The sequence below is a fragment of the Berghia stephanieae genome, chromosome 1 (assembly GCF_034508935.2).
Source record: "Berghia stephanieae isolate SIO BIC M18660-M18661 chromosome 1, UCSD_Bste_1.3, whole genome shotgun sequence".
Taxonomy (NCBI): Eukaryota; Metazoa; Mollusca; class Gastropoda; order Nudibranchia; family Aeolidiidae; genus Berghia; species Berghia stephanieae.
This window is the reverse complement of record NC_088360.1, coordinates 1,168,735-1,184,567: the sequence shown is the minus strand read 5'-3', so window position 1 is coordinate 1,184,567 and position 15,833 is coordinate 1,168,735. Positions and strand designations below refer to the sequence as shown.

General features: G+C 38.3%; 2 protein-coding genes across 2 annotated transcripts in view; one reads left to right on the top strand and one right to left on the bottom strand.

Moving 5' to 3' along the window:
* The first annotated feature begins 4,092 nt into the window (after positions 1-4,092).
* LOC144965990 (uncharacterized) overlaps positions 4,093-15,833 on the top strand; it is a 56,894-nt gene continuing 45,153 nt past the window's right edge. Inside the window, exon 1 of the mRNA XM_078901959.1 lies at positions 4,093-4,190. Coding sequence (XP_078758085.1) covers positions 4,157-4,190 — 34 coding nt within the window. The 5' untranslated portion in view covers positions 4,093-4,156. The remainder of the gene's footprint in view (positions 4,191-15,833) is intronic.
* On the bottom strand, positions 8,782-13,996 carry LOC144965986 (uncharacterized). The gene is made up of 2 exons (XM_078901945.1): positions 13,856-13,996; positions 8,782-13,462 (listed from the first exon to the last, which is right to left on the bottom strand). The coding sequence occupies exon 2, from the start codon at positions 11,170-11,172 to the stop codon at positions 8,785-8,787; it is 2,388 nt and encodes a 795-aa protein (XP_078758071.1). The 5' UTR covers positions 11,173-13,462; positions 13,856-13,996; the 3' UTR covers positions 8,782-8,784.

Genomic DNA, 15,833 nt, shown 5'->3' with positions numbered 1-15,833 from the left:
ATTCAATAAGTGTTTTTTTTTTTTAAGTTTGGTGACAGAAAGCCGTAAAATTGAGTGATTCATCATATTTCCGTGTTGTTGTTGTTTTTGTTTTTTTATTTTTTTATTTTTTTATTTTTTTTGTGTGTCTTTTATTTCTTTTTCATTTATTTGTTTCTGTTTTGTTTTGTGTTTGTTTGTTTGTTTGTTTTGTTTTGTTTTTGCCTTGTTTCTTTTCTCTTTTTTTTTTTTTTTTGGTTTGGTATCTTTATTTTGTTTGTTTTTGTTTTGTTTTTTAATGATTCTTGTTTTCAGCTATTACCACAGACAGGCAGTTCGTGGTGGTATGAAGAGGTCAGCGACTCTTTTTCATCAAGACCTCCTTGGGACAATGAGGCGACAAGTTGATGAAAGAGCCGTCAGTTGGACAATGAATGGATGGGGCAGTGGGTCGAGTTGGAATCACTTCAAAAGGTCATCAACACTATCTAGAGTATAAATACAGACACTACAATACAGTACTTGCTTGTGGATAATGTATATTGCTCTTCTATGTGTCTTTTGCTCCTAAAACAAAGGTTTAAATTGTCATTAGTTATTTCAAATTTCCCTTTTTTTAGAGGGGTGGGGAGGGGGGGGGGGGCGACCAAGCAATGATTTTTATTCAATGGCAATAAACTGTCCGTGTCTATAGCTGTCCATAGTATTTATATCATTGGACTCCAATAACAACATTCGACAGTAATATTAAAATTTTATCACAGACAAACCGTGGTGAGTCAAACCAACACTCTCTATCCTTCAAAATCCCTCACTGCCACAATCCATCCATAATACGAAGCTCTCAAATATAAATTAATTAATAATTGACATCAATGATCTCCCTTGTATAAATGGCAAAAGTTGGGTAAAAGTCACATCCTTTCAAAGACACACATGAACAATAAACACGTGCGTGAAACAAGCCGCTCATAATTACTCACTCAGGCGTGAATGAATGGCCTTGGTGTGAGCTGGGGGCCAAAAGAGTTCTCTTTTATTTATTTGGTTTTTTTTTCTTTTTAGTCAATTAATAATCCACAATATTGCACGTGGGAGGGCGCGTGAAGGTTGCTGGTGCTCAATAACAGATCATTCCCACGGCATTTTGGCCATAGCGGCGCACACAGACAAAACAATTTTTTTACATATTGACCAGAACATTTTTACTTCGGATCGATCATAGGATACGACCTCCAAATTGTCGGAATGTCTTGAATCTTAGACTTAATTAGAAGAATCAGGGTTTTAGATTTTGGTCACTTCTCTTAGGTCTCAGCTCAACAAAGGACGCTCCACTTCAACAAAGACAGCTCATAATATGTAACTACATAATAATATAAAAAATCATTCAACGTGTTTTGACATTCAAAGGACTACATGTTAAATGTTGCAGTTGATCAGGGACCCCTTGTAAAGCGCTTTGAGCACATTTAGTGGATATTGCTCTATATAAAGCTCTTTTTTTTCTATCGATTTATGAAGTATAAACGTTTCAATCTAAAATGGAACAAAATGATGTTTTGCCAGAGCTCGACAACGTATTATTGAACCACTATTCTATTCAGCATCATTCATAATAATATGGATTAGAGAAGCTCTAAGGCGCTTTAACAAATAATATTATTTTTATTTGTATTTATTGATGCGAGGAGGTCATGGCCTTTGACATTTTATTGACATGACGTCATAATTTAAGTGATGGAATACCAATGAGTTTGACCTGGCAACATTGACAACGATTCGGGTATGAGGGAAGGCTCGGAACCAAGTATATCATGAGGCTGTGATAAAAGGTCGATTTTGTAACACGTTTTGGCAGAAATAAACAAAAAACCCCAAAAAATCAGAATCAACTCATCTGTCTGAAACTTAAGGAAAGAGTTCGTTAAGTTTTCATCAGTTTCTGGTGTTGAATAATCAAAAAAAATCATCTCCTCAAAGCATCGAAAACAAATGGATAAAGCATCAATTATGTCCATATTTTTTTGCAACATTGAGAAGCTATTTATTCACTTGATGCCAGTTTCTCATATTTTGTTTGTTCTGTTTGTCTTTAAACCTTTTTACCCGGGGACAACTGATGAAAGCTCGATCTCTTCTGAAAAAATATTCAAATTACTTATAGTGTAACTTAATATTTATTTTATGTCGAAACATTTCGAACACAACCTTTAAGAACAACCTCGTAATATTTGGGGCCATCTTTAGACAATTTCGACTTGAACAAAATAGGTAAAAAGAAGTTAAATATGAAACAAGAAAATGCACAAAAACTTAAACTCAACTAAAACGCCAAATTGACGCATCCCCGGTTTACACTGATTAAAATAAAAATAACAACAACAATGACATCACCATCAACAAAACAACACTATGATGATAATGATGATGATGCTGGTGATCATTATCATCCTCATCATCATCATCATCATCAATGACATAGCATATTACTACTGTCCTGATGTAAATAAATCGCATTCTGATTACGGTGAATCAAATCTCCTGGATTCGGGCATCTTGCCTCGATCTCAGCAACTGCCTTTACTGGACCCAGATATTTTGGACTAAATTAGATCAGATAAAATGTTTTTTTCACAATTCAAGGGTCATTTTATTTTAATCGATCGATTCTTCAAGAAAAAACGTTGTTGGCCAACATAGGGGAAAAACAAGTGTTTTGTCACAGGCTGATAGAATGGTTGGTCTAAGATCAAAATGTGAAATCTTTGCACAAAGATGAATGCTCCAAAGAGACTAGATACTAAATTCCAAGTTTTAAATGATCCTTACAAGATTATCCGAAGGATTTGACACCACTGATAACGTACAGAAAAAGACATTGAGACTAGCCTAGTTTCACACGGAGAATTTCTGTAGAAGCTTTAAGAGGGTAAAGAGTAGACATATCAGGGTTTCTAAAGGTCTCTAATTGAATGGGGCAGTGATAGGGGGGACCACCCGTGTATGGTGCTAATTGGAAAACATTGACACAGGGCTCTGTTAACTTTAAGATTCAACCCGACAAAAACCGACAACGGCATAATATCATTGTCTACTGATAGTACTGGTCTGCTCACAGCCAAAGCTCGATACATTCTACGGGGCCTTTCGTTTTTTCTCTATATAACAGTACCCCTGTCGTCAGGCTGTAATGATATGCAGATGTCGGTGACAATCAAAGGCATTCCTTTCTCGTCTTTCCCCCAACTGTTTCCCCATCGGGTGGGGAAGTGATGTCACTTTTACGTCATCAAAGAAATTCCTTAACTGACCGGCTCACCAGTAAGACGACCGTTCTCCCGACTATGCTGTCTTTAAAGTAATGGATACGGTTAAGATACTGCTATTTACTACGAAGATAATTTTTCCCACACAAAAACGGTCAAATTTCACCCATATCCACAAGTTGCAGCTTGAAAAGGAAAGGCAACTATTAGAATACTGCTATTTTGCTAGGAAGAAGTGTCAAGAAGTTAAGTCATAGTTGGTGTGTGGGTAGTGCTGCCAGATGGCCACATGTATGATCAAAATTGACACACAGAGAATCGCGTATATATTATAAATTAAAATTTTCTTTTTAAAAAATTAAAACAAGTCTTTTCCTAGGTTAGTCCATAAAAAAAAATCAAAATCTATGTCTTTTAAGGAGGTCAAAGTAATTGAAGTGTTTGGCCACGTGGGGTTCTATTTGGTCACTTTTGCAGTCTAAATTGGCTTCGAAGAACTCTGGCCATCTGGCATCCCTGTTTGTGAGAACAGAAGTTTAAGTATAAAACAATCTGCATGTTTGCCTCTTTAGTTTGTAAACTTCCAAAGCAAGCGGTTGTGTATCATTCATTTTTAAATGGAATTGTTATAATTGATAGATTTCAGTGGATTACACGATGTGCAACTGTGCTTATGGTAGTCATTATCACATCAATATGTTTTGACTTTGATTCCTAACATGTTACATTTACATGTTCTTGAAGTGAGTTAAAATTACAGGATCAAATAAAAATATATAGAAATACATGTCGCATAACCAAAGCATAATAATAATATTACTATAACCTCCTGAGTCAGAACTAATCATAGTCATAGTGGGAGTCATAGAAAATAGAACGATTCAAGTGAAATTAATTCATTATTTGTGATGGAACACACGGATTACACTAACTACAGAAATGGTGAGTCTTGACCAAATAAAATCCGAAACTTTTGTGTACATGAACCTTGTAACACACACTTTTGAACAGAAAAACCCCCCCCCCCCCCCCCCCCCCCCCCCCCCCACACACCACATAACACCCCCAACCCCCCCCCCCCCCCCCCTTCACCTCTCTTCCCAACGCAACATCATACATTCTCAATACGAATTGAACTAGTGAGGTGGGGTCTACATTCATTGTGATTTGTTTGGGTAATTAAAAAATTAATCTCCTTCCACTGCCCCCCCCCCCCCCCCCCAACCTCTCTCTCTCTCTCTCTCTCTCTCTCTCTCTCTCTCTCTCTCTCTCTCTCTCACACACACACACACACACACACACACACACACACTCACATTCACTAATTGACGCAATGACAATCATAAATTAGGCAATGACGGATCAAATGTAGCGTGCACTATTTATTGGCTTTGTCTATCTTGCTCTCCTCTTCTCCCAAACCTCGCATCTCCTCTTGACTTGAATATGCGGATGACTGGGTTTTTATTGACTTATCATGAGTAATTAATGGTCAATATACTAAATAGCTGGTGTCTGGAAACTGAACGTCAATAATGGCATTTTTCAGACTTAGTTTTTGTTCTCTACCTATCTCTCTGTCCGCAGTCTATGTTGGTTCCTCTCTCTCTCTCTCTCTCTCTCTCTCTCTCTCTCTCTCTCTCTCTCTCTCTGTGTGTGTGTGTGTGTGTGTGTGTGTGTGTGTCTGTCTCTCCCATTTTATTGTGAGAAAAATAGACGGGGAAAAGCATGGAGGGAAGTCGAGAGTGAGTGAGAGAGAGAGAGAGAGAGAGAGAGAGAGAGAGAGAGAGAGAGAGAGAGAGAGAGAGGATTATTTGATTTGATATGACGGAGAATACACGTACGAAATACTATCAAAGACAGAGAGAGAGAGACACGGAGAGAGGGAGAGAGAGAGAGAGAGAGAGAGAGAGAGAGAGATGTAGTACCATATACCTGTCCCAACAACGATCAGGCCCTGGGACTAAAACCACCCCTATCTCTCGCGCTCTCTTTCTATCTCTCTCTCTTTCTCTCTCTCTCTCTCTCTCTCTATCTCTGTGTGTTTCCTTATCTCTCTCCTTATCTCTCTCTCTCTCCCTCTGTGTATGTGTATGTGTGTGTTTCCTTCTCTCTCTCTCTCTCTCTCTCTCTCTCTCTCTCTCTCTCTCTCTCTCTCTCATTTATCAATTCCGGGAATCGGTAACATCTAAAGATGGATGAAAAGAAGAATAAGGAGGAAGAGGCGGAGAGGGAGGTGTAGAAGTGGGAGTTGGAGATAAAGAGAAAATAATAATGAAAAAAATATAGAGAAATAAATAGATAGATAGATAGATAGATAGATAGATATAGATAGATAGATAGATAGATATAGATAGATAGATAGATAGATAGATAGATAGATAGATAGATAGATAGTAGTAGGATAGGTAGGTAGGTAGGTAGGTAGGTAGGTAGGTAGGTAGGTAGGTAGGTAGGGGTAGGTAGGTAGGTAGGTAGGTAGGTAAGGTAGGTAGGTAGGTAGGTAGGTAGGTAGGTAGGTAGGTAGGTAGGTAGGTAGGTAGGAGGTAGGTAGGTAGGTAGGTAGGTAGGTAGGTAGGTAGGTAGGTAGGTAGGTAGGTAGGTAGGTAGGTAGGTAGGTAGGTAGGTAGGTAGGTAGGTAGGTAGGTAGGTAGGTAGGTAGGTAGGTAGGTAGGTAGGTAGGTAGGTAGGTAGGTAGGTAGGTAGGTAGGTAGGTAGGTAGGTAGGTAGGTAGGTAGGTAGGTAGGTAGGTAGGTAGGTAGGTAGGTAGGTAGGTAGGTAGGTAGGGAAGGTAGGTAGGTAGGTAGGTAGGATAGGATAGTAGATAGTAGTAGATAGTAGTAGGATAGGTAGGTAGATAGATAGAGTAGATAGATAGATAGATAGTAGATAGATAGATAGATAGATAGATAGATAGATAGATAGATAGATAGATAGATAGATAGATAGATAGATAGATAGATAGATAGATAGATAGATAGATAGATAGATAGATAGATAGTAATAGATAGATAGATAGATAGATAATAGATAGATAGTATAGATAGATAGATAGATAATAGATAGATAGATAATAACATAGATTAGATAATAATAGATAGATAATAGATAGATAGATAGAATAATAGATAGATACATAGATACATATAATATAATAATAGATAGATAAATACATAGACTAATAGATAATCATAGAGACATACTGAATAAAATTGATAGATAAATACAACCAAGATAATATGACTATATATTTGTCCCGATGGTTGTCCGGCCCCGTAGGCCGGCCCCGTAGAACGTAAAATTTCGTCGGCGACTCGTCCTCCTATATAAGAAGTCACTGTGACGATCCCAAAGCCAGAGTACGGTGGCTATTTACCCCAGGTTTGAGACATTAAAGGTGGTTCCACACGACACATAAAACTAAATGCACATCGCAAGACAATTGAATTATGATTTTATAACTGTTTATTACAAATCTAAAGAAAAATAAAAGGGAAGAAAGAATAACATTCAAATTATAAGTGTGACAACATATATCAAATATCAAAATATCAAAAATGATGGTGATGCATGATGGTGATGATGCAAATAATAATCTACAAGTTGGGGCCCCTTACCTTACTTAATACGCAGACATGCAATGAATGGTGAATGATGATGAAGGTGAAGATGATATTCTTGACCACATTATCGATGTCTTTCGGTATTATTATATCTATAGGAGTCCAAACATGTTCACAGTTCACTTTTCTGTCACAAGCTCTTTCAATTGTTAATTTCACTTTATTTTAAGTCCAGGTTGGAAATGTTTTTTAATAAATTGTTTTCCCGATAAATAGGGAACCAAAATGTTTTTCAAGATAATAAACAAATGTTACTGGTATCACGTCTGGTTCATAGCCGGGGCTAACCGACTCTATTCTGTATAGAAAGAGATACATGATTAATAAAATAATCCTATATTCACACTTAATCCTGTGCCATACTTATTCATAAGTGAGACTTATCTTAGCACATCATTTCAATCTAGAGAGATTGACGATTACTCTTAATTATCTCAAAATTAATATTTCAATATTTATTTACGACAGAGATTAAATAAGTGTAGATAGATAACTTTTTATTCTTTAATCACTCTTTACATCTGTTATCCTTAAACTTCAAGCACGATATTAAAATATCTTAATATTTGTATTCTGAAGAAATACACAATAATAGTACACATGGAAATTCACTGCTGATGATCTTACATCATAAATCTCATAAAACTTATAGCATAAACTATCATTAAAATCACAATTAATTAATGGAAACACACCATTAATAGAGCCGTCAAATAACGAAATTTCACTGGCGGTTAATATACAAAGTTAATATTAATTCCCAAGCCAAGTGAATTTCTTCAAAATGGAATGACTTGTGTGAGTCTTAGAGAGGACCTAGCATGTCTCTGCTCTGTTCAGGCTATCGTGATGGACTGACTAAAATTGGTAAAACTCTCTTCTATATAATAAAACTTCGTCTACCCAACCCATGGTCATAGACAATAAATTAACGTAACTCAGGATGAGCCAAGACATTCTATTATTTAGTCAATTCTCAAAAGTGTCAGGTTTCCACCAAAGTCCGATAACGAACTACCCGGTTTCCGGGACTTTTAAGAAAACTTTCTTATACAATAGTTACGGGACTAAAGAAACTTTTTTACTCAATAGTCACGGGACTTGTCTCCTTGCCACGCTATCTCTCTATCTCCCATAACGGCGCCACTCTGTCCTTATGTCATTAAGGTGACTATTTAATATTCATCAACGATGTTTTTCGAACAAAAGAAATCTAACAAAAAAAGCAACACTGAATACTTAAGGCGAAATAACCGGACACGCAAAGGTAACATAACAGGAAACAAGCATCATTGCTCACCTAGCACGGGCAACAAGCGTTTTGTGACATTCTCTCCTCTTCAAGAACTAAGTCCATCTGACTTTGGTCCATCTTTAACAAAACCGCTTGATCAGACTCTAGAAAGGAAGTCTGGACCATGATTTTCTGAACCTTTTACAGCTCTTAGATTAAATCTAAACTGATTGAGCAACAGAGCCCATCTCATTAGTCTACCATTTTCCGATTTTGCCCTATTCAGATATAATAGTGGAGCATGATCCGTCTCCACAATGAACTCTCTTCCAATTAGATATGAGCTCAAAGTCTTCACAGACCATACGAGAGCTAAGCATTCCTTCTCCACGACACTGTAATTCTGTTCTCTTGCCAGAAGTTTCCGTTGGTGTAAGAGCCGGTATCTCTATTCTCGGTACGCAATAATCGAACTGGTCTTCAGCGTCCTCCAGTTCATCAATCACTGTAGCTGTAGCTACTCCAAGTATTCCGATGTCTTGTGTAGGCGATTCAGGAGACTCCCGTTCCCAATACTTTTTCAGCATATTGGCATGATAGGTCTTCTGATATTTACCCATATCAATGGTGTAATTGTTGTCGCCTATCCTTTTGATGACCGTAAATGGTCCCATCCACTTCAGTTGAAGCTTGTTTGCTTTCGTAGGCAAAAGGAGCAACACTTTTTCTCCTTCATCAAACGTTCTTGCTTTAGCCTTCCGGTCGAAGTGTGATTTGTATCGTCCGAGGCTTTTCTCAGGTTGTCGTGGGCGACCTCAATAACCTTCTCCATCTTTGCGCGCAGGTCTACCACGTATTGATAGGTTGTCTTTACTTCCTCATCCGTGATGTTACCTGTCCAAAGTTCTCGGAGTATTGTCATAGGGCCCCTCACAGGTCGTGCGTATAGAAGTTCAAATGGCGAAAATCCAAGAGACTCCTGCGGTACCTCTCTATAAGCGAAGAGAGCGGCGTTGATGTATCTGTCCCAGTCTTTTGGTCTGTCATTGGCGAGTCGCTTTAACATTCCTTTGAGAGTTCCATTCATCCTCTCAACTAAACCATTACATTGCGGATGGTACGGTGATGTGATGAGCTGTTTCATGGAGAGAAGGCGACAAACTTCATTCATCATGTCAGAGGTAAACTGAGTTCCATTGTCATGTAGCATTTCCTTTGGCACTCCAGTACGGCTAAAAATATCGACTAATGCCTCAGCCACGTGTTCTGTGTCTATTGACTTTAATGGCACCGCCTCTGGAAATCGTGTGCAATAATCCATTAGAGTAAGGATGTACCGATTTCCTCTGTCTGAAGATGGTATGACGGGCCCAATGATGTCCACTGCAACACGACTAAATGGCTCATCAATAAGAGGCACCTTTGATAGAGGCACTTTGGTTGTCTGACCCTTGGGTGCGCTCCTTTGGCACGTGTCACATGATCGACAGAATCTATTCACGTCATCCCAAAGATTAGGCAAATAGAACTCTAACAAGATCCTATCACTCGTTTTCTTAGATGCGAGATGACCAGCCATGATGCTCTCGTGGGCCAGCCTCATTACTGTCTCTCTCAGTTCCTCTGGAACAACTACCTGCCTACATACATCTCCATGGTATTTTGTTGGTGACTGGAAAAAGCGACAAAGTACACCTTTATCGAAACCAAACCACGTAGTGTTGTTTCGACCACTGTGTCTGCGTTCGCAATTTTCCGGCAACTTTCTGCAAACTGTTAGAGTCTCATCCTTTTCTTGTTTGTCGATTAGGTCCTTAACAGTGACCCCGATATCTAGTGATGCTGGAGTCCGCAATGCTTTGATTACTTTCTGCTTCTGACTTCGTGTCTCCACAGCCATCATTTGCTCATCACATTTAATACCCGGACACTTAGCACCTGGGATATTACCCAAGATTACATCATACAAAGGGGATTCCATCTCGACGGCTTCAATTTCTCCTGTATAGTAAGGACAGTCGAGGTAAGCCTTTGTCAATGGTGCTTGTACGGACGTTCCATCTGCTAGGCTGATTTTCATATAATACTCTTTCCCTGGTGCAATTTTGCTCAAACCCTTCTTTATAACAACAGTGCTGCAGCCACTGTCGCGTAGGACCGTCACCTTTTCGCCATTTAGATAGCCTTTCCGAGTTGGCATCTTTTGCGCTTCCACGTATCCTTCGCAAATTGTGGTTATACAGTGATTGGGATCTGTTATGTTATAACTTGCACCGTTTGGTTGCGATTTCTTCTGAATCTGCGGATTCTTCTGGGCTTCAGTGCTCCTGACTTTGTCCCTCGCCATCCTTTGTTGTAGCCAACAATCATTTTCATGATGATTTTTTAATCCACAAAACTTACATCCACTACCAATAGCTAGCGCACGCTGAGATCTGCAGTCCCGAGCTTTGTGACCAAATTTCCTGCAGTGATGACATTGTAATTGTTGTGATGGTCTGTCCTTGTTTGTCAGTGGTGTCCTGTTGACAGCATATTGCGTGGTGACTGGAGGTTGTTCTGCTTTCCTATCGAAACTAGACTTCACATAAGCCCCTGCTGCACCGTGAGCACAAACATACTTTTCTATCTGATCCACCAAATCATCGGCTGTGCTAGGCTTTCTTTCTTTAACAAACATGAGCAAGTCCTTGTTACACGAATTCATCAGCTGTTCCATCATGAATAATTCAATCAGATCGGTAGACACATTCTTGTCCTTCTCTGACAACTGTATCCATTTCTCAAGATAGGACTGGATTCGTGTTCTAAACTGACCAATGCTTTCTCCTGCCTCTGGCCTACTCTTCCTGAACTTTTCTTGAAAGCCATCTTTCGTCAAGTTATAACGCTTCAGCAGAGCATCCCTAACTTTCTGATAATTCATCGCCTCATCTTCATCAAGTCTCGTATAAACTTCCAATGCTTTTCCTTGTAGCAAGGCGGAGAGATGAATAGCCCAGTCCGTCTCTGGCCATTCATTAACCGTCGCATATCTCTCAAATCTTAGCAGGTAACTGTCAATCATGTCTGACTTGTCATTGAAGCATGGAAGCCTGGGACTCTTGACTGGCGCTGGTCTTGCGTGACGAATACTTTCTGACACTGAGGGAGACCTAGGAGATGGCGAGCTGTCATCACGATCCGCTCTTAATCTCTGTAATTCCAGCTCCGTTTCTACAAGTTGCTGTTGCTGTCGCAGTTTCTCCCTCTCCAGTTTCAACTTCTCCAACTCTTCTTGGCGCACCCTATCTTGGTCTGCCAACTGTCTTGTCACCCAATCATTTAACTCTTTGGCCAGAAAATCCAAGCTTTTCTCCTACTTTAATCAACTTCTCCACATCAGACATGATTAAATTTTTTTTGCTTGTTATGGATAAGACAATTAAACCAATGATAATGAAACAGCTAGAATGCTTCAATAGGTCAACACAATAGCGCAGATGACAACACCGCAATATAAAACCACCGCAAAGTGAATACAACCAAATTTCTGCAAGCTGATATGACTTTTAAGTCAAAGAGCAGTATGTAACAAAAGTATATATTATTGCGAACTGCAAATAAGATACATTCAATATGACAACGCCTCGATTCTTAATTTCATTAATATTTCAATGTCAATACTTGAGACAATTTCATCCAATATTTATCAACACGACCTTCTTTTTATAATAACTCGACTATTCGTGCCTCTCATACACGAAATCTTACTGTGGTCACGCCCCAGTGGTTAAACGCTATGCTCATCCACTGTGCCCGGCTTAACTTTAAGCACAACCGATTTTATCAACAAAAGTATAAGACTGCAACGTAGCGTTAAATTATCCTTTCTACCGATGTCGACAAAATTAAATCAGTGATAACAGGGTACTTGCACGAGTTTCACACTCAACGATAATTCGCATTTAGCTCACTACCCAATGACGCTTATGCCTCTCGTTTTAACTGTTACAAATAAAATGTAAATCCTGATCGATTTACCACTCACATTAAATTGCGAAGCCCAAATGACTTTCAACAAACATCGGCTTAGAGCCCGTAACACAATATTCTTAAAATTGTAAAGTACATGTCAACGTTTACAAAATTACCATATTGAGCAGTCCCTTAGACTCTCAATTACAATTAGCTCGTAGCCCGCAACAGTAATTATGTTATTGCTTTTGTAGCAAATTAACAATCAAAAGTGAAAGCTTCCAACCATACGATAAGAATAAAAATTGCCGGCACCTTATCGCACGTTAAAACGCTTTAAACAACTTTTTCTGACCCCATCCCTTGGATCGGATTCTAGGGTCCCATCACTTTCAATCGGATGACACTTGAACAAAGTCCTAGACTGACCCTGGTTGCCACAATCAAGTACCTCCGTGATAAACGTGATCTATAATGTTATGGGTCTATCTACCCCTCTCTCATGTGAAACACCTAATGGTGTGAGTCCATCCAGTAACAATGTTACAACAATCAATTACAGCCTTGAAATTATTCTGACATTTATATCAGTATCCGTTTTTTAAAATTACGTTAGCCCAGCCCAATCTTTAACTACTTTTCAAACGAAATTAATTTCTTTGAATCAACTTTATATGAACTTATGACATAATATGATGATTAGTTCAGATATAAAATAGATTAAAATTGTCAAAGTGCCAGTCTGTGAAGGAGGAACCATCCCACCGCTGCCACCAAAATATGTCACAATGTAGGTGCAGGCAAAGGTACTGACCTACGTGACGATCCCAAAGCCAGAGTACGGTGGCTATTTACCCCAGGTTTGAGACATTAAAGGTGGTTCCACACGACACATAAAACTAAATGCACATCGCAAGACAATTGAATTATGATTTTATAACTGTTTATTACAAATCTAAAGAAAAATAAAAGGGAAGAAAGAATAACATTCAAATTATAAGTGTGACAACATATATCAAATATCAAAATATCAAAAATGATGGTGATGCATGATGGTGATGATGCAAATAATAATCTACAAGTTGGGGCCCCTTACCTTACTTAATACGCAGACATGCAATGAATGGTGAATGATGATGAAGGTGAAGATGATATTCTTGACCACATTATCGATGTCTTTCGGTATTATTATATCTATAGGAGTCCAAACATGTTCACAGTTCACTTTTCTGTCACAAGCTCTTTCAATTGTTAATTTCACTTTATTTTAAGTCCAGGTTGGAAATGTTTTATAATAAATTGTTTTCCCGATAAATAAGGAACCAAAATGTTTTTCAAGATAATAAACAAATGTTACTGGTATCACGTCTGGTTTATAGCCGGGGTTAACCGACTCTATTCTGTATAGAAAGAGATACATGATTAATAAAATAATCCTATATTCACACTTAATCCCGTGCCATACTTATTCATAAGTGAGACTTATCTTAGCACATCATTTCAATCTAGAGAGATTGACGATTACTCTTAATTATCTCAAAATTAATATTTCAATATTTATTTACGACAGAGATTAAATAAGTGTAGATAACTTTTTATTCTTTAATCACTCTTTACATCTGTTATCCTTAAACTTCAAGCACGATATTAAAATATCTTAATATTTGTATTCTGAAGAAATACACAATAATAGTACACATGGAAATTCACTGCTGATGATCTTACATCATAAATCTCATAAAACTTATAGCATAAACTATCATTAAAATCACAATTAATTAATGGAAACACACCATTAATAGAGCCGTCAAATAACGAAATTTCACTGGCGGTTAATATACAAAGTTAATATTAATTCCCAAGCCAAGTGAATTTCTTCAAAATGGAATGACTTGTGTGAGTCTTAGAGAGGACCTAGCATGTCTCTGCTCTGTTCAGGCTACGTGATGGACTGACTAAAATTGGTAAAACTCTCTTCTATATAATAAAACTTCGTCTACCCAACCCATGGTCATAGACAATAAATTAACGTAACTCAGGATCAGCCAAGACATTCTATTATTTAGTCAATTCTCAAAAGTGTCAGGTTTCCACCAAAGTCCGATAACGAACTACCCGGTTTCCGGGACTTTTAAGAAAACTTTCTTATACAATAGTTACGGGACTAAAGAAACTTTTTTACTCAATAGTCACGGGACTTGTCTCCCTGCCACGCTATCTCTCTATCTCCCATAACGGCGCCACTCTGTCCTTATGCCATTAAGGTGACTATTTAATATTCATCAACGATGTTTTTCGAACAAAAGAAATCTAACAAAAAAAGCAACACTGAATACTTAAGGCGAAATAACCGGACACGCAAAGGTAACATAACAGGAAACAAGCATCATTGCTCACCTAGCACGGGCAACAAGCGTTTTGTGACACAGTCTTTTGCCACAAAAGAAAACAAATCGTGAGTTGTATTCAATAGTTCAACCAATGAAATAACTTGTTTCCATGAGCTCTACTAACGACAACTCACTAGGCGGTGCAAAAGCCAAATAATGACGTCAAACTGCCAGTCCTTTTGGGTTTCAGTATCAGGCTATTATAACATAACGATGGCCACGGTTCGAGCCCCGCTTCAGGCACTTTGTTTTCTTCCTTGAGCAAGATTATTAACCCCCAATTTGCTCACTTGGACAACATGGGTGATTCCTGTTGACATCAGACACCTTGTTTGATGAGTTATCTATATTCGTGGAATGCCTAGGCGACGATATCTTATGATGTCGTGGCGCAAAAGGCATATTAAAAAAAAATTATAATATATATACTATGCGGTTCGCAAGTTGAAAAATAACGTTCCAATACACAAAACTGTGTGTAACCTTCCACGATTATAGTGTGATTAATAGAATTTAGAAAGAACAACTCGTAAAAATGGCTGACTAAAAACAATAATAAAGAACTGAGTGACGTCAATTTCGTTCTATCTATACAAACACATCTTAGCTTTGAAACCCTATAACAAACAAATAAACAACAACGACAACAAAAATAATGAGATTAATTGTGCGGCTATGTGGTCTAGTGGTATGACACTCGCTTTCGGATCGGAAGGTCATGGGTTCGAGCCTCGCGCTCGGCGCATAGTTGAGTCCTTGGAAAAGGCTGTTTACTCACATTCTCTCACCGTACTCGGGTGTAAAACGAGTACCTGGCCGTTAACAGCGTTGTCTTTGTCCGAAAAAATGTAATATCGCCTAACAGGCGTCATGTCCCGTCCTACATGTTAAATGTTGCTGTTGGCCAGGGACCAGTTGTAAAGCGCTTTGAGCACGTTTAGTGGATATTGCGCTATACAAAAGCTCAATTAAAAAAAAAATCAATTACATCAAAGTACAATCTTTGAATTTGACCCATTGTTTATCTCTTTGTGGATGCTGTTCTTTTAGTTTAAAAAATCACAGCATCCGTCAGACAGATCTAACGTACCAACACATAAAACTAAGTAACCAAAAACGTTTATAGATAGTATGCAGATGACGTCACTCAGGCCTTTGTTATTGTTTTTGCCATCCGCGTTTGTGAGTTGTTCTCACTAAACTGTATTAACCAGACTATAAACGTTCATGGTTACACAGAGTTTGTGCGTTGGTCCGTTATACTTCCGGATGGCAATGTTGTGAACTCCTTGGCCAAGCGCATTCTATCTATATTCTGAATAATACCACTGATAGAGGACTACTCATAAAAATGCTAGCTAAGTCGATATTTAATTTTACA